Source organism: Drosophila kikkawai, chromosome 2L (genome assembly GCF_030179895.1).
Source record: "Drosophila kikkawai strain 14028-0561.14 chromosome 2L, DkikHiC1v2, whole genome shotgun sequence".
Classification (NCBI taxonomy): domain Eukaryota; kingdom Metazoa; phylum Arthropoda; class Insecta; order Diptera; family Drosophilidae; genus Drosophila; species Drosophila kikkawai.
In genome coordinates this window covers 27,875,722-27,896,184 of record NC_091728.1, presented here as the reverse complement: position 1 = coordinate 27,896,184, position 20,463 = coordinate 27,875,722, and the positions used below count along the sequence as shown (strand labels likewise).

Here is a 20,463-nt window from a genome sequence, read left to right as displayed (position 1 = left end):
TTTGACAGAAAATAGTAGTAGATAATCAAACCAAAAAAGCGGTTTTATTCGTTTAATAAATTCAATAAAATGTCCTCATGAAAACGCTTTAAACCGAAATTAAAGAATACAATGAACAATAGATTCAATGACTATTTAAAATTAGTTCCATATAAAATTTAATTCTGAGAATTGTTTTTTCATCACAGAAATGTTGAAAATTTTGGGAGTTTCAACTTTGGCGTCGAATTCCAAAGACATGGGCAATGGTCCACGATTGGGACTATTTTTTAGTAGTGCCGTGATGTATGGAGAGTAGGTCCTACCGAAAATAATAAAGGTAAGTCCGATTATATAGGCCACGTAATTCAAAATGTCGGCAAACATCGGTTTTTTGTATTCTTAGGTATACCGCGGAACCTGTAGGTGATGGAAAATAAGTTTGTATGGGACTTTTACTCAGGAGCAACCAAATATCATGGAAAACTTGAAATGGTTCGTGGAAATTTTACAAAGTTTAATTTTGTGTTCCTGTGTTATCAAACTTGGATGATTTGTTGCCCATTTGGCTAAATGGAAACCCCCTAACTCCAAAACCTCAGTGACTTCCTTGCGAATCACTTCCAACTCGTCCAAACTGTTCGCTCCTGTGAGCATATCGTCGACGTAAAAGTCGCTCGAAATTACCTCCGCTGCCACCTGATGTGATTCGGCGTAAATTTTTGATAGCTCAAAGAGACAACGAATGGCTAAGAATGGAGCTGAGGCTGTCCCATAAGTGACAGTGTTTAGGCGAAAGGTTTGGAGAGCTTGAGTCGATTTTTCCCTCCACAAAATGAGTTGGAAATTTCGGTCTTCGTTGGCAACGTTAACTTGCCTATACATCTTTGAAATATCTGCTGTCAAGGCATATTCGTTCAATCGAAATCTTGCCAAAATAGCGCAAAGCTCCCTCTGAATAGTTGCACCCACCATTAGAGTCTCATTTAATGAGATCGAGGTTCACGTTTTACTTGACGCATCAAAAGCAGGTCTCAGGACACATTGATGTGGAATTTAATAGTGTTGTCCTGGAGGAGGCGTTGGAAGCAGTGACATATACCCAAGGTTAAGATACTCTCTCATAAACTCGTGATACATGTCTTGCAACTCGCAATTATTCGCAAGTCTGCGCTCCAACGAAAGAAATCTGCGTCTTGCCGTTTCGAAGGATAAGCCTAGAACACTTGGATTTGTCTTAAATGGCAGCTTCACCTGAAGAAAGACTTTTTACTGTGTGCTCGAAATGCTTCTCGCAAGCAACTTGTTCAGCTGTGTAAACAGCCTTCGATCTCTCTGGGACTTGTTCCAATTCCCAAAATCGTTCCACCAGAGAGTCGAGAGAACTTATATTTTCACTGACAGTGACGCTGCCTAGTTGAGCTTGACTCGCTAAGCGCTGAGTGTATTTTCCCGACACAACCCATCCTAATAATGTTTTTTGAATGGACGGATGTTCGGAACCCAATTTTATCTGGCCTACGCTTAGAAGTTCAAAAAAGGATTCTGCGCCAATCAGCAAATCCACTTTTGTGGGCTTGTGAAAACGCGGGTCTGCCAATTCAATGTTTGCTGGAATCTTCCATTGGGCATAATTAACTTCATAATCAGGCTGATATGATGAAATTGACCTTAACACCAAAAAATCGGTCGTGAAACTATGAGCGTTGACGCGAGAGTGATTGACGTGTGAACCTTGTGCCGCACTACCGAATCGTTCTTCCCGACCGTAGTAATATTCAAATAAGACTCCTCCCTATGTAACCGCAAACGTTGTGCCAAATCTTCGGCCATAAAGTTTATTTGCGACCTAAAAAAAATCGTGCTAATTGAAACTGTCCGAATCTATCCCGGACCTAAACGACGGCAGTGGCAAGAATCACTTGGTCGCTACTCGCAACATGACATGAGTGGGCTTGATTTGAATGATCAAATGCTACAGGAAACGACTGTGACTTCACTTGAGAACCTGACCCCGAAGCTACAGGTTGCTGCTCTACCCTATATCTGTGAAGAAGTGTGTTATGAGGCTTAGAGCAAACGCGACACTTTGTTGCTTTGCATTTTTTAACTGGAAGACCTGGATTTAAACAATTTATGCACAACCGATTATGTTTTGTAAAATCAATATGCTGAATCACGGACAGAGCCATATAGGCTTGGCAACTACCTAAATTATGATTCGTCGCTGAGCAATATTGACATTTCGAATCAGGTTTGTGATCTGCTTTTGTGCATGAGAATGACGATTTTGAGTATCCCTTATTCAAACCTTGGCTAGGCTTCCTTTTACTTTTCGTTGATTCCTCAGCAGCTAAATGCTGGTATCGCCGATTTAACTGAAACGCACAATCAGACCATGTTGGTAACTTATTGTAATCTAGCTGCTCCTCAAATCGGAATTTTGTCGTGTTATCTACCTTGGACATCGCTACGTGAATAAAAATTGCATTATTGATCTCCTGTTCACTACCCAACGACTGCAATGATGCATACAGAGCCGATATTTCATCAACAAGAGACCTCAAGCCTGATGCAGAGGGTTTCGATACCTGGGGAAGGTCAAATAACTGAGAAATCGTGTCGAAGAAAATCAAACATTTATTGTCGTACACGTTTTTCAAGCTATCCAATGCTTTCTCATAATTTGACTCGGAAATTTGAAACGCCTTTACAGTTCCTAATGCATCACCCGTTAGACATGTAAGCAAATGGTTGAACTTTTCTACCTTTGTAAGGGATGGATTGTTATGAACTAAACTCTCGAATAGACTTATAAAATTTTTGTAATCTGAATGTATTCCACTAAACTTCGGCAGATTCATTTTTGGTAATTGCGATGAATGACGATAACCACTGAAATCCCCTTGACTAATTCTCTGAGGTTCAACTTCTACCATTGCGGAGCGATACAATGCCTTTGTAATAATACATGCATCCTCAACCGACGCTCTCAGATCATTTTCTGGGTATAGTATATCAATGTCTGCCTGGATATCCATTAGTTTTTTACAGTACGATTCGTGAAGTTGCTTTCGATATTCCATTTGAATCTTGTTGAATGAAATAGTTCTTTCCTCAAATGCCCTTTTCATTCGCTCGATGTCACTCATAACCATATCGTGTTTCTGCATAGCCATCAAAAGTTTTGCATTTGGCTTTGCAGCTGAATTTCTTTCAGCCATTTTGAAATTTATTGGGAATTAATAAAAATGCTCCAAATGTAAATGATTGGCACTTTCGCAAATGATTCCGTAATTATTATTCACTTGATACAATTTCGCCGATACCCCAATATTAAATTTTATTAATATAAATTCACAAGCACACCAAATTTTATTTGGGTTATATAAGGGTTAATAATGCCAAAAACCAACGCCGAAATTAAACACCAAGTTGAATTTTATTTGACAAATAAACTGTCCGAAAATATTTAAGTGGATCCCATACGGGTTAAAGATGCCCACAAGCACCGCCAAAGCCAGAAACTGTATCACAATTAATGTCGCACGTAAATACATACATATGTACACATAATAATATGTGCAGAGTTTAATTTCACTGCCGAGTTGTGCAGGAATTTTACTTTGAATACGGTTTGAAAACCACTGACAGAGTATATGCTGTCGAAATTAACCGATATGCCACTATGTACGGTTTGAAAGCCACTGACCAGAGTATATAGCTCAAAAATAACTGCTCTGCCACTGCACAAAAGGGAATTGAACTTGGCGGCAAAACGCTGCAGCTGCATTTAAAATGACTTAATCTTAAAGTAAAAGAAGTTTTATAAATTTATATTAAAAATTTCTAAGTCGTTCCTATGAAAGCTATAGGATATAGTTTCCTGATCCGGATAATTTTGATCCAGTATCATCCTATAAGTATAATATTACGATTGGTAAAGTTTCAAGTTGATATCTCTTAAATTGACTGAGTTATTAATTTTGGCCAAAAAAAGTGGTCGGCTGGACCATAGTGCGCTGGTATATAAGTATGTAGATATGTATGTATTTAACTGTACCGCACGCACATCAATTTTCTCACAATTTAATTCCAAAAATTATTAAAGGTTGTTCACTTTTTATTTGTTTATTTGGAGGTTTTATATGTTGGTTTTAATTGGTTTTCCAATATACAAAGTGCCAAGAATTACAGCCAGATAATTGCACACAAACACACGTAACGTGGAGTGCTTCCAAGTTTTAATTTTTGGAACTGAATACCTGATCGTTGGGCATGATTTCCAGAACTTTCCTTTTTCCAAAATTTAATCCAATCCGAATCCAAGATTTGCCGAGTTCCGCCAGCTAGGTTTTTTCGCCAAATATAAAAAAACGGAACAAGTGCCGAGACGACGAAAATGCACTATTTTTGTTCGTTTTTCCGACGCGAAATCGAAAAGCTAGTCGTAGTCCCTGTCTCGGGCGCCAAAATGTAAATCCGTGAGGGTTTTCCGGACAAAAAATTCGAATAACAAGAAAGGAAGCTAACTTCGACACGCCGAAGTTTGTATACCCTTGCAGATTGGTTTTCATATTTATATTATAAATTATAATGCCGAAAACAGACACTAAACAGAGTTTTATAACATTTTACCTATACTTATAATGTTTACAGTTTGCCAGTTACAGTTATACATTTCCAGCTTTACATTTTCTCTACATCTACGGATCGCTTCTATGGCAGCTATATGATATAGTTGTCCGATTTTACTTTAATATTGTTACCAAAATTCTGAAATAATACTAAAAACTCATGTCTCAAAGTAGATGAAAATACGTTGAAAAACAACGAAGTTATAATTTGTTTTCGATTAATTTTCCGATCGTTCCTATGGCAGCTATAAGATATAGTGGTCCGATTTTCATAAAATTTTTAATAAAATTCTGGAATATTATAAATAGCTATATCTAAAAAATGATGGAATAATATTGAAAAACAGCCAAGTTATAATTTTTTTTCTAAAAATTTATCGAACATTTGTATGGCATCTATATGAAATAGAAATTATAATACCCTGCAAGGGTATAAAAAAGGCGACTAGCAACTAGCGGCCTAGCTGGGGAATTTTCACTCGAAGGCAAAGAAAAGAAGACGAAAAGAACTGCAGTCGCACGAAAGTTATTGCGCTGGCGCAGCCAGCAGTTCCAAAGGTTATTCGGCTACTCTTTTTACACAAGCAGCGTCCGAATTGCCCCGCTATGAAAGCTATACGTTTCGGCTATTCAGCAAACGGCTGAGTGCAAACGTGCAAGCGATAAGCTTTTTGTTTTACATTGTTTACGTTTTAGTTCTATTTTTTCTTCATATAAATTTCAACAACAATAGCAGAAGTAAGCGTAGCAAGCAACGGGACAACACTTATTTATATCATTAAAATTCCTATTACCGACACCAACCTTTGTGAAGAACTTTTAATCAAACCAATAAAAATTGGACAACATGTTAACAAAATTCAATATGAAAATATTGTTAAATGTAAAGAAAAACTTTTTGCGAAAATTTCAAAATGTAATAATTATAATGACATAACCATTTGTAAACATAAAAATATGATTGATATAAGTAATTCCACATGCCTACCAAATTTGTTAAAAAGTCGCCCTGCCACGCTCATATCAATAACCAACACATTCGAGCCATTGATGAAATCGCACCCGGAGTCATTCTTCTCAACAAATTCTCCGGCAACGTAAGAATTAACGGGACACCCACAAGTCTTAACGGAACATTTCTTATAAAATTCAGCAATTCTTCAATACAAATTGATGAACAGACATTCACAAACAGAGACATGGTAAATTACCATCCGATGCCAGCAATTCTCCAAACAGAGATGACCATAAACAAAATAGAGGAACAGGTATCACTAGAATTAGTGAAAGAAGTACATTTAAACAACACCAAGACTTTGGAATTATTGAAAACAACATCCCATACTGCTGACTTCCTAATAATTTTCATAATAATCATCGGACTCGTAACAATAGCGAGCCGCTTCTGGATTAAACGGGTCAGAACTTTGCAAATCAACAAAACAGATTCTGAAAACAAGAGCAACGACCGCATCGAGCGTGGACACTCGATTTTAAAGGTGGAGGAGTTAACTACAAACGAATTCGCAGTTGGTCCACCAGTTAGGCGGATAAGCGCACCCAATCAGCATTTTTGCAGTCTTTTGCAACTTATATTTAATTTCTACAAATATTGTATATTCCATATAACTATAAGCAGGATGTTTACATACAAAGCTTGACTTCAATTTTTTGTTCACATACAAGTTAACTACAAACGAATTCGCAAACGAATTCACAAATGAAGTTGACCCGCGCATCCGGCCTTGCACAAGCCAATAAAAGTGCAAGGGCAACTTCCCGGCTTAGGTCGATAGCACCCAGTAAGTGCTGACCGCAGCATCTGCCCCACTTCCCGGTGCAGCAAAGACAAGTGCAAAGCTCCGACGTCGGCAGAGGCAGCGACTAAGTTAGGGGTATAAATACACCATAAATTGTAAACATAATTTAGTTCGATTATTTTGTTCAATAAAACCGGACCAAGTATCCGAAGTAATATATTTTTTAAAATAAACTACCCGTGAGTTTATAACTTACATTGCCTCCCCTCGACCATGACTTTCACGATCAGAACGATACAAGTTAAAGCCGTCACATTCAACTAAGACATCACAAATATTCGGGACAAACCATGTTTCAGATATACATATAACACCTATTTCTGAGTTGATAAAATTCTTCAATTTTTTTGTCATTTTTTTTAGCATTTATATGACAGATTTTCAGACCAGATCTCTGTTTTCCGAGAATGCTGAATGATTTATGTTGTCTTCCATGTTATATTAATAAATTTTAAAATTATTAGATTAGGTTAGGTTAGTCCGGACGGCCCTCGAGGGGCCACACATAGGCCAATATGGCCCATAGCTATCCGGGAATATTCCTGGATGGACCTAGAGACGGTTTATGCGGGTTTCGAGATCCTTGAATATCAAGGTGTTTTTCGCAAAGGCAAGGAGTTTGGCTGGATTCCTCCTGGAGGCATCTTCTAGCGATGCTAGAACTGGATAGCCTAAGTATCTCATTCTTTCCCTCGTTAGGGCCGGACATTTGCAAATGAGGTGCTCCAAGGTTTCGGTTGCCTCGGTATTTGGCGTTGTCGGTAACACCCAGCTTGACTGCATGTGCAGCAGACAGGCAGTGACCTGTTAGAATACCCACTAAAAAAAACGTTGTGAGTGAGTTTCTCAGGTTGCGAAATTACTCCTCCACCTACTTTTTGCGCTTGCGTCAATCCGTCTCTCCAGCTCGCTTTGGGGCGTTCTTAGGGAGACACGGTTTCGTTACCGTCTATGCCTTGGTGGTTGGGAATCCATTAGATCCGCACTGACTTAGTCGTGCTCAGGCTATCTAGTGACTCCCTGCTTGCCAGTACATTTTTGGAACTGACCGCTGATGATTGCATGGATCTGATCGCCGCTTGACTGTCTACGAACAAATTGACCGCCTCATGTGGACGGTTTATGCTCTGCGCAAGCTCTGCTGCTTTCGTGTTGGCGAATACTTCCGCCTGGAATATACTGCAGTAGCTTGGTAGCTTATACGACAGCCTCTTTGTAGGGTCTGAACAGTATATGCCCGCTCCAACTCCTCCATTCATCTTGGAGCCGTCGGTTTATATATTGAGGTATTGAGCAGAGTCCTGGCCTGACTTCCAGTCATTTGGTCCCATAAATACTGTTGTGTTTACATCCGGGCACGTTCTGGGTATCATGTAATCAGATGAACTGCTCATATCTCGACTAATTGAACTGTGCCCGAAACCTTGTAGCGACCAGTTTCCTGATGCAACCAGACGTTGTGCCGCCTTTCTTGCTGTCAGTTGCGCTTGGATATCTAGGGGATATATACCGATTATGGTTTCGAGTGCTTTGGTGGGGGTTGACCTCAGCGCCCCTTATATACAGAGCAGTGCCTGCCGCTGGGTTCTCTCCATAAGCTTATTATACGTTTTCTTCTCCATGGCTTGCCACCACACTCCATACAGCAGAGTCGGACGCACCATCGATATGTAGACCCAATGCATTAGAGCGGATGAGAGGCCCCATGTGCTGCTAAGCATCTTCTTGGATGCATATAGGGCTATGGTGGCCTTTTTTACCCTCTCTACTACATTGGCCTTCTACGTAAGCTAAAATTAAAACTATTAGCTCCACCCGCATTTTATCAAAAATTATTTTAAATTTAAAGACTTCCATAACATATATAAGCATTCTATTATAGCGACTGATTTTAAATATTGCTAAGCTTATTAAATTAAAAATCCATTTAAAATTAATGGGTTGGCTGATAAGTCCCACGTCTGACACATATATGACGTCGCTAGTATTGAATGCATATTATTTTTATATAGTACTAACCTTTAAATGATTCGTGTCAAAATTTGACGTCTGTCAGTCAATTAGTTTATGAGATAGAGCGTCTTTTGTGAAGCAACTTTTGTTATTGTGAAAAAAATGGAAAAAAAGGAATTTCGTGTTTTACTAAAATACTGTTTTCTGAAGGGATAAAATACAGTGGAAGCGAAAACTTGGCTTGATAATGAGTTTCCGGAGTCTGCCCTAGGGAAATCAACAATAATTGATTGGTATGCAAAATTCAATCGTGGTTAAATGAGCACGGAGGACAGTGAACGCAGTGGACGCCCGAAAGAGGTGGTTACCGCCGAAAACATCAAAAAAATCCACAAAATGATTTTGAATGACCGTAAAATAAAGTTGATCGAGATAGCAGAGGCCTTAAAGTATCAAAATAACGTGTTGGTCATATCATTCATGAACATTTGGATATGCGGAAGCTCTGTGCAAAATGGGTGCCGCGCGAGCTCACATTTGACCAAAAACAACCGTGCCACAAGTCATTGAGAACGATGGCAAAAATTCATGAATTGGACTTCGAATTGCTTCCCCACCCACCGTATTCTCCAGATCTGGCCCCCAGCGACTTTTTCTTGTTCTCAGACCTCAAAAGGATGCTCACAGGGAAAAAATTTGGCTGAAATGAAGAGGTGATCGCCGAATCTGAGGCCTATTTTGAGGCAAAACCGAAGGAGTACTACCAAAATGGTATCAAAAAATTGGAAGGTCGTTATAATCGTTGTATCGCTCTTGAAGGGAACTATGTTGAATAATAAAAACGAATTTTGACAAAAAAATGTGTTTTTCTTTGTTAGACCGGGGACTTATCAGCCAACCTGTTACGTTTAGGCTCGAAAAGAACTATTTTGTAAAGCTCCAACACTTGAAGCTTCTAAAGCAAGGGACTCATTACCGAGCCCCAACTCCAACTCCAGATGATACAAATCGCCAAAGCTTTGCAAACACCTAGACTCTGCACCTAGTCGCTCCTTCACATATATAGAATCTCCCCTCGCCGAGTGAAAACAGCTGATAAGCGCTTTATCCGTTTGAGATGCATTGCTCATTTGAAGATCTCATATTTCGGTTTCGTCACCAGCTTGATGTAAATAAACGCTGGCGAGCCTAGGCTTATGAGCTTTAAGCTTAGTTGCGTTTGGTTATTTCGCCGGAATGCAGCACGTAAGAGCATCGATTTATCGCTCCCGGGGTCCAACTTTATAATACTTATCGGATCAGCTATTGACTGTGGGGGTAGTTTTGGTCGCACACGAAAAATATTGCGTAGGAGGAGTCAACTCGAGTGAGAAGCAAAGTGCGTAAAAAAGTGTCCTTAGGTTCTCCCCATCCATTTGTGGGACTCTATGCCAGCACAAGTCGCATGCGCTTTCTGCCTCTGCCTGTGCATTGCAAGTTGCCACTAGCCTGGCCTCGAGCGCCTCGACGCGTTTATCACTTTGGGTGTCTGTTAGCTTCTTCTCCAGCTCTGAGACCCGCTGCTTCAACGTACCCATCTCTCTCACCTCGATCTCCAGTTTGGCCACCAGCTGGCATAGCTGGTCGTATTTTTCAGTCATCGGCGAAAGTTCTTCTCCAGGAAGACAGATTTTCCTTTAGGTCTGCGAATTTCAGGTCGAATTTCTGCAACAACTGGGTATCAGAGAGCCGGGATTCGTCCTGGTCGAGCTGAGTCTCCTTCCTGGATTTGCCACCGAATTCATAGTGTTGTTGTTTTTATTATTTATTTATTAAAAAGAATATAAAGTTAAGTATATACAAGGAAAACAAGGAACATTGAAGGGATAGAGTGGAAGAGTCCGCACCCGCGGGACTGCCGCAAAGCTATACTTCACGGGGGCGGCTGGCGGTCCTGTTACCGCTCATCGGTCGCCTTCAGTGCGTCGGGGGTGCTCTCGGCGCTTCAGATTTCGCATCACGGATGCTGACATTTTAGCAACCGCATCCCATTAGGAGGGGGTCTCCATCATGCAGCCGACTAAGTTGTCGGGTGTCGGGCGGCGGTTCATGACTGCTTCCAGCCGAGACTAGGGGGCATACGAAAAAGGCATGCTCCGCGTCCTCCGTAAAAGCTCTGCCGCAGTAGTCGCAGTATGGATCGACCTCATGCTTAAACCTGTGCAAGTCTTGAAGCAATCATGTCCTGTGATGATCTGCGTGGTGTAGAAATCCAACCGACCATGTCGTCTCTGTCATTACCATTGTCCTGTGCTCGCGTTGTTCCATCTGTCCTGCCGCCGAGCTATGGTGCTGCTTCTCTGGATTCTGCTACCTTAGTTCCCAGTCCTGCGCTCATCTGCTAGTAGGTCTATTGGGATTGCTCTATGCCACCAATGCACTATGGGCAAGAGTCAGACATTTTGTCATTTTTACATTTTTGTTGTTGTTTTGTATTAAAAAAAAAAAGTATTCCACCAGATTAACAAAACTTTCAGGACCCAAATATAATTTTTAAACATTTTTAATGTTATTTTTTAGTACTTTTTTTAAACGAAGTGGAAAGATTGAGATCTGGTCACACCTTAAAGAAAAGCGTGAAAGAGTTGTCGATCTTTGCAGTTTAATAACTTTACAATTGTGAATCAAATTAAAACACTTTAATGTGGAATTAATAAGTCATGGTATGTCAAAAAAGTTATAAGCTCGATATTTTTGTTATATGTGTTGTGTTGTCCAATATTTCAATGTGTTGTTGCTATGTTTTTATGTCCCAACTAAAAAATGTAGATGTGTGTTTCGTGGAATGAAATTTACAAGTTGACGAGAGTTAACGCACGGTGGAAGCTGAAACTTAACAACTAATATTATCTGAACACCATAACATAAAGCTCTTTTGCTCCTTTTTGTTCCATTTGGCAATAATTTGATATGTTGCAGTTGCACTTGAGTTTTGCCATTCAACGATGCTTGATGTATGGAATGACAACAACCGGCAATAAGCTCCAATATATACCTTTATAATGGAAAATATTGGCGAAATCGTTTTAAACGATGCTCAGTGCAAATTGATTAAACAAAAACTGAAGCAGTTCTTTGGTTTTCTAAATCAGAAATTAGCGAAATGTAACAGAAATCTAGAGCGCTTTAAATAAAAACATCTACAGTGGCTCGCGTCAAATTTAAAAATTGGTGTAATGGAAAAGGACGTGACCCGTGATAAACGTGGTCGAAAATTCTTGACGTATGCTGAGGCAGGGCCAAGACTGAAACGAAAATTAGCATCTGAATTGGCCAAAGAAAACGAAAATTCGGTGCCATTATTGTTGCATGCCACTTCTGTCTCGGCAAAAAAGCCAAACAAATCGATGATCGTGAACTTTCGCTACGAAACTAAAATATTAACGGAAATGTATAGAACACAAAGAGAATGCTATTATTAAAATAAGTCCTGATAAGGCCTTAGCCTTTTTAATAAGAAATGGGCTAAGAAAAGAGCAATACTGTTCGGAGCAGACCGCCAGCACCTAGTCACGCGCGCATAGGTGTACCGCTGCACCTGCAGCGCTCTTATGTTTTCTCTTTTCTGCTCTTTTCTTATCTCGCTAAAGCTGTCGCGTTATCTATCAGCCAAACTACATTTGTCATCCCATAAACATATATATATTCTGAAGCCAAGCTTTGTATACTCACAGTCTGCAGCTCCGATAAAACAAACACATTAAAACGGCTTATATTAAAATACCTATTGTGCGTCTTTTTATTATAAACTAAAGGGTGGCAAATTCGTTGTCTTCCCCACAAACATTTTGGTGACCCCGACGTGATCTTTATCGGAGTCTGTATTTCGGTTTCGTAATTGTTTAATATCGTTTAAACAAAACGCCTGTTTGCTGTCGTTTTCTGGCATTCGGTCACAAACACACAAACATACATACAAACAGTGCGCAGCCGGCCGATTGATTTTTTGTACATTTCGCGCTGTGAAAAATCAAAACTGTGTTGTGCAAATAATTTGGCATAAAAGTTAATCGAATTGAATCGTTTTTTATTAGCGCATAGTGCATATATATATATGTACATATAGCCACCGCCATATATACATACATTCGTTCGCATATATTCGCAGTTGCTAAGCAGGCAAATTAACGGCAAAAGCAACAACAACAAGTTTAAGGTTCCGTTGCATTTCGGAGACGCTTGTAACCTCTACATTTTCGCGGTAGAAAGCATAGGGTGTTTCGTGCCTCTGACGCGGTCAGACATTTAAATTTATTTTATTTTTTTTCTCGTGATCGAATAAAATAATGTCTGATACGGAAAATTCGGTTCGGGCGCAAAATGAAGCCCCAAGTGACGTTGACTTCTACCTAGCCAAAGCCCAATCTATTTTGCGGCAAATAAACTCGATTAAATTTTATTTAAATGCTGATTCGGGCAATCAGTTTGATGAAGCTGATTTACTCGCGCGAATGGATTGGATCAACTCCTTAAACCAGGCATTTGATGCTGCGCAGACATCGTTGGAGCGACTAGATTTTACGGAGATCTCGAGCGACCATCGGATTGAATTTTCCGGAGTTTTCATGGATGTAAAGGCGAAACTAAGCCGAGGCTTAGCTGCTCATCACAAGTCGCATTTGCCGGCTTCAACCGCTGCCAATTCAACATCCATTGAAATGCCTAACCACCCGGATCTTTCTTTTAGATCTAGGAAGCCTCGTTTGCCAAATCTGGAAATTGCTTGGTTTCATGGATCCTATTCGGAGGATTCGGCCGGATTTTCTAGCGACGTTCACTGAGGTCATCGGGAATGATGATGAGCTAACTGACATTGAAAAGTTACAATACTTGCGGTCGAGTTTAGGCGGCGTGGCTTTGGAGACCATACGCTCGCTCGAACCCTCACATGCAAACTATCATAAGGCTATGAATTTGCTGATAAATCGATTCGATAATAAAGTTTTACATTTTCAGGCACACGTACAGGCAATATTTGGTTCAAAGGGTGTCGAGAAGGGATTGTCAAAGGGTCTTCGGGAGCTCAGTGATTGCATGAATTCACGTTTACGAGCAATTCGAACCCTGGCCACTACGCAACAGATTTTGGATGGGCTTCTAATACACATCGTCACTCGAAAGCTGGATCATAGGACGCGTGAGAAATGGGAAGAGGATTTATCGATCACGGAGCTGCCTACCTGGGAAGCTATGGAGTCGTTTTTGGAGAAGAGGTGCAGGATGATGGAAAACTTGGATCAAGCCTGGGTAACTCAAACACCAGGCCAGCAGGTGGGAAAAAACTTGCGCACATACAATCCAAGTGCACTTATTGCTTCTGCCACTACCTCAAGTCATCAGATATGTTGCGATGCAAGGGATCATTATTTGCAAAAATGCCCTCGATTTTTGAATTTGAGTCCGAATCTTCGGTATCGAGAAGCAAAGAAGTTGCACCTTTGCTTGAACTGTTTGCGCAAGGGGCATAGTTTGCAGCAATGCAAGTCGACGCACTGCAGATATTGCCGCATGAAGCACCATTCATTGTTACACATAAACCATGACCCATCCGCACCATCCATCTCATCTGCATCTCCATCAATCTCTCATCAATCCATCGATCCATCCTCGAGCTCTCAGCCATTGCCATCCACTTCATCATCAGCATTAGTGTCATGTGCTCAACCATCACCTCATCCTGAGCATCACATATCAAGCCCTCCACCCAAAGCCTCAAATATTATGCCGATTGATTACGTGTTGCTTCCGACTGCAATTATTTACTTGAGAAATAGAAGTGGAGCATGCCAGCTATCGTGCGTCATTCGCAGCTGTTGTGACTCACAGTATCACGGATTACCAGCCCCATTTCAATATAGATGCAACATCATGGAGAATTCCGCAGAACATTTCGCTCGCTGATCCTTATTTTAATCAATCGCAACGAATTGACCTTTTGCTTGGCGCTGATTTGTTTTTCCAAATAATTTCCACAGGAAAAATTCATTTGGACAGGACTTTGCCAACTCTTCAGAACACCAAACTTGGTTGGATAGTCTCTGGAGGGTTATCGAGTATGCCCAGCCCTGCATCGAGGAAGTCACATCCGGCGGAGACGGCGTCATCAGAGTAGCTATGGTCCGTACAGCTACGGGTCTAATCAAGAGAGCCGTCGCCAAACTAGCCGCTCTGCCCATCGATTCCGAGATAGTTGGAACCGTACCTCTTCCAACGGGGGGAGTATGTTCGGAGCAGACCGCCAGCACCTAGTCACGCGCGCATAGGTGTACCGCTGCACCTGCAGCGCTCTTATGTTTTCTCTTTTCTGCTCTTTTCTTATCTCGCTAAAGCTGTCGCGTTATCTATCAGCCAAACTACATTTGTCATCCCATAAACATTTATATATTCTGAAGCCAAGCTTTGTATACTCACAGTCTGCAGCTCCGATAAAACAAACACATTAAAACGGCTTATATTAAAATACCTATCGTGCGTCTTTTTATTATAAACTAAAGGGTGGCAAATTCGTTGTCTTCCCCACAAACAAATACATTAACATAAAAACCATATCTAAGCAGCATGGATGCGATATCTATCCAACGTATTTTGCGCTTACTCAAATAAAATTAAAATTTAGACCCAAGCGAATTATTTATTCTGAAACAAAGGCAAGAGTATCGCTTTAAGATTTATTAAATATGCTGACCGCATATTGAAAATTCAACAAGAAGTAATTTGTCAATTACACATTACGCATTGTAAACTTATTGCCAGCTATGGCTTTAATGGGTCAAACGGGCAAAGTGTATATAAATTAATTAAATTTTAAAATATGATTGTACAACAATTTAAAATATGTTACGAAATTAGTAAAATTAAAATTATTCTAAGTATGATTGAGAACTATTTTAATTTATTTAAACATATATTGAAAGGGGCGTTACAAAAGGCGTGGTCAAAATAACATAAAAAAATATATAGGAAATTTAATTACAATTAAATGTTGAAAGTTTTAATCGTATATCTTAAATATTCTAGGAATCAGACCTCATGCCTAAAAATCAAAGACTATTTGCCCAAAGCTTTAAGGTGGCGGAACGGAAGGCGTGGTCAAACTGTAAAAAAAAAAAAAAACCGAAATTCAGATATAATATTTTAGGCATATATGCAAAGTTTCAAGCCTATATCTTCAAAATTAGAATTGATGCCAAAAAAATCAATTTTTTGCCCATAGTGCAATGCAGCTTCTTCTTACACCGAGCTGAAGCAGCTCGAGATGCGCAAAAGCACAGCGTCTGTAGACAGTCTTACACTATCGGATGTAGCTGGCAGTCCTCATGGCTTCCACCCAAATCGGCGCGGCATACAGGACAGTCGAGGTCACCACTGTAGCTATCAGTCGTCTGCTATGCTGCTTGGGTCCACGAGTGTTGGCCATCATTCTCGAGATAGCAGCGGTGGCTGCTGCATACTCCAGGTGCCTCTTAAAATTCAGCCTATGGTCGATCATGACTCAAGTGATCGCCGGACTGGACTCGACGTTTGTCGAGCCGACCCGGAAGTTGACCTTCTCTACGGTCTTTCTGCTGCTTATGAGCACTGCTTCCGTTTTGTGTTCGGCGAGCGAGAGACCGTTGTCTTTCAACCAAGACATAATCATGTCGATTGCGAGGCTGCATTTAGCGGAGACATTGGACAGGTGCTTCTCCACCGTGACCAGCGATAAATCGTCATCGAACCCTTCTACGGCGCAGCCATCTGGTAGTGGGAGTCTCAGGATCCCGTCATACCTACCGCACGAATATAGACGACGCCCTGGACAACGAGAACAAGTAGACGAATTGGTATACATCCCTGAAGAAGACGACCCAAGAGAGAAAAACGGCAACGACGCGAAAAGACGACGACGATTAAAAAAGACGACGAAGCTCTTTGGCTAGAGCAACGACGATCGACAACGAGAGGCCCCGTGCCGAGAGATGTCGAGCAGTACTAGAGGCTCCGTGCATAGAGCAACGACGATCGGCAGGAAGAGGCCCTGTCCCGAGCAACGACGAGCAGAACAAAAAGCCCAGTGCCGAGAGAGTAAGGAGAGAGTTCTGCGCAAGGGAAGACGAGAGTAAGAAGTATTTATCCAACGACGCGACGACGATAATATATAATATATAAACATTTATATTAACCTAAAGTGAACTTAATATTTATCATATACATACTTCTAAATAAAACAATCAATATAAATAAAAACCCCCACATACATGACGTTCCACAGTATTGGCAGAAGAACAGAGCCCTGGGGTACACCTCTTGTCACGTGGTGTACCTGGTCGCCGTCGTCGGATATGTACAGAAGGACGCGATCTTTGAAGTAGTCCGCTATCAGGAGAGTGACGTTCCCTGATATGCCGCCGCGTTGGAGTGCCTGCAGGACTGGCTCCAGTTTGCTGAGTTAAAAGCGTTATTGACAGCTAGGGTGCAGACTAGGCAGTATTGCTTGGTGCCTCCCTGCCATCTTTCGCCTTTACCTCGCGTATCGCGTCGATTTCTCTCTCCAACTTGTTGCAGATGATGCGCTCAAATGCAAAGGGGCGATATGAAAACGGGTCGTCGGTTATTTTGCCTGGTTTGGGGATGAGAAATAGTCTCTGCTGCTTCCATGCTCTTGGAAAGGTGCGTTCAGCAATGCACCTAATAATGTATACATGTGCAAATAGGCTTGGGTAAGCCTTCATTATGGCATGCAGTGCAGCGTTGGTAATGCCATCAGGTCCCAGGGCTTTGGCTGCCTTGCTGCTGCCCAACGCGCACAGTATTTTCTCCTCGCGTATTCCGTAAATTCGTTTTTTGACGTCAGATATACCCATCTCGACATAACTCTACCAGTGTACTGTGACGATTTGTTGGTTTCGGTGGCTCAGAAACGGCCAAGGTTCGTCTCAGAAACTTATTTTATTTATTTAGGCCCTAAGGTCTACCTATGTATATAGAGAAGTGTGTGTAGGCTCTAAAGTCTTCCAATATAGAGAAATGTGTGGAAGCCCAAAGCTCTCTCAATATAGAGAAGTGTGTGAAGGCCCTAAGGTCTTCCAATATCGAGAAGTGTATGGAGGCCCTATGGTCTACCAATTAGTAAGATATGGTCGGGTCCAATTATTATATCAATTTACTAGTATGCCTTACTTGTCTCTGATATCCGCTCCAGGGAACGACTCCTTTGTAGGTTCCTTATTCTTCATTCCTCATTCCTTGAATGAGCTACCAAGGGCTGTGGCCCGTCTTATATAGGGCCAGTATATATATATATATGAAATGGGAATCTGCCTAGTTTGCAAGTTTTGAATAACTTTTAAGACGACAAATCTGTTGCTAAGGCGGCTGGCTCTGCTGCTGAGGCGGCTGGCTCTGCTGCTGAGGCGGCTGGCTCTGCTTACTTCCGCCTGTTTCCAAACTCAGAATTTATCCACACAGTGAATTGGTTAATGACCATTCATCTGTGTCGTTAAGGTCTGGGGGGCGGCGGTATGTCCGCGGCAATGGGTGTGGTAACTCGGGCGCCCTTCCAGTTTGATTGTTAAATTGTTAAATTATTAAATTGTTTTTAGTTCATTGTTTGCTTTCGTACTTCATTTGTTCTTCTTATTCTGATACTGAGAAAATATATTAATTTAGATAAATACAAGGATGTGTTTGCTCGCGGGATTCATTGGACTTAGACTAAGTAGTTTCTCCGTATAATAAAAAAACAAGTTGGAAAATTAAAATAATTATATATTTTACTACATATATTATACATTTTTATGGGGGGTATGAGATATATTTAAATATTCAAAACAGTATATGTTAAGAACTGTAAAATAAAATAATAATAATATACAAATACCTAATTGCAAGCTTGAGCTTAGCGAAGTTAAGTCCTATTCTTGTTTTGCAGACAAAAACTTAAATACAATTTTCTTAATTTTTTTTTTCTTTTTTATAGGTTAGAAGCTGCCACTATCCTAACACTACCCAAGGAATTGACCGGTCTACATAAGGCGTATATTGAACATTTTATTACATATTGTTGATTTCTTATATTTGTTTTTAGTAAATTCTTAATAAGAAATTCTTGTAAAATTATAAATGTATGCCTGAACTATATAAAATGTTTTTGTTCGTAGGGTGGTGGCGAATCCTTCCGCTATAATCCCACGACACAATCGAAAAAAAAAACCCATTTTGTTCGGGGGTTACTCCGGATGGTACTTTGCTGAGCGCACATTCACTTTATTTCACTTCAGTTAAAAAAATTAATTCTAGCTTACATCTAGAATCGAACTCTCGCCTGAAAGCGGGAGAACGATGAAGGAAGGAATTGGAAAGGTCCCAAATTTGGCTTAGCAGGGTGGCGATCAGAGACAAAGGTGCGAGAGCGGACTAGCTTCTGAAAGTGTGGTGGCCTAAACATTCCGGCCCAATTGCAATCACTCGAGTTGCAACTATCCTTGTTAATGGTTGATGGTCGGCTCCTGACAAGACCCATTGAAACACCAAGCTTTCGGCCACAAGTAATCCATCTTGAACCTTTAGGAAATCCGGTTGAATCACTTTGGGGTACACATCAGACCCAAGAATCACTAAAAATAGGAATGGGGAACGTAGAACCGCTCATCTGTTAGCTTGACATCACGGATATTAGACCGAAAGACTTCGCTCAGTTCTCGGATCGGAGTGCGTTTTACATCGGCGTTTGTTTTAGGGTGGACTGTTGGGAATCAGATCCGTTCAGCAACCACACTGGTTATACGCCAGCGAAAAGAAGCAGCTATCGACGCGTCAATGCAGTTTATGGGCTTGCAGGAATTGATGAGGTCCGCGGTGTAGAATGTTCTCGATCCGGTGTCAATCCGCACCAGAGCTGTCGGGAGGCTGTTAATGTATAGACGCTGAAGCAGGGATGTGAGCGATTGTGTCGATTCAATTGTTGGGGCGCTCTGTGGAGAAGCGGACAAGTGCCTATGAGAGAGAGAAGCATGCCGTAGAGAGGCGGGGAATCGTGCCATGATGAGGTAGGTAAGCGACAAGAAGACGCCGAAGACGACGTGGAGGCATCGAACGGTTGTGCATATGCATGAGCTTATGGTGGCGTTGGTTTCACGTCATGCAGCAGTCGCCGCGGCGGAATTTTTCGTAGGAATGCTTGGTACGGCTGGAAAAGTACCGGTTGACGAGCAACAGTAGGACTACGTACCTTGAGCACGTTTGTTCTTCAAAGCGATGGCGCTGTATGGAGGTTGTGTATAATCTGTTTGATTGAATAGAGTAAAGAAAAGTAACTATCAGTAAAGTACGAATTAGATCGAAATAGATGTGGGACTTTTTATTGTGAACGATCAGAGGGGCCTATTGGAAAAAGTACATCTCTGCAGATTGAACGCATTACAAGTCCACGAACAGTTGTTTAGCGGATGTTTAGCCCTCAGACTTGGCTATCGGCTCTGGGAAAACCAGAGTCCATCCGACCTAGCCGCCACTTGTTAGATGGCAGGTTATCGTTCGTGATGACCACCATATCCACTACCATTTATTCCATTTGTGGGATTCCTTAATGTACTCTTTCATCGCTGACCAAATTGCTGATGCAGAGCTCTTTGATCTCACCTTCTATCTGGGGATTCAATAGTGGCGAGAAGGGGTCTTCCAACATGAAATTGTCCTGGCGTTAGGCCAAACGAGTCTGTCGGGACCGCTGATATTGGAGACAGTGGTCGCGAGTTCAGACAAGTCTCGATCTTAGCTAGAAGCGTGGACTTTTCCAAAAATGTATATTTGCGAGTGGCTGTAGATTTATAAAATAAAGTCTTGAATCTCTTGACGCCTGCTTCCACATAAGCCTCCATTGTATGGGGCTCCCGGAGGAATGAACTGCCTGAGATGTTGCTGGTAACTAAATTTCTCGTCATAGACTCCTTTAGAGATTAAAAAAATTAAGCCAAAGCGGCAGAGCCACAGTAGTACCGAAGATTTACGGGCTGCCATTATATTGGAGGATAAAGGAGGCAGTGACCCGGCGACAT

The 20,463-nt window shown here is 41.2% G+C and overlaps 1 protein-coding gene across 1 annotated transcript in view; it reads left to right on the top strand.

The window, feature by feature from the left end:
• The window catches only part of TpnC4 (Troponin C TpnC4), an 87,461-nt gene extending 68,909 nt beyond the window's left edge, over nucleotides 1–18,552 (top strand). Inside the window, exon 5 of the mRNA XM_041775872.2 lies at nucleotides 18,387–18,552. Coding sequence (XP_041631806.1) covers nucleotides 18,387–18,391 — 5 coding nt within the window. The 3' untranslated portion in view covers nucleotides 18,392–18,552. The remainder of the gene's footprint in view (nucleotides 1–18,386) is intronic.
• Nucleotides 18,553–20,463: the final 1,911 nt, after the last annotated feature.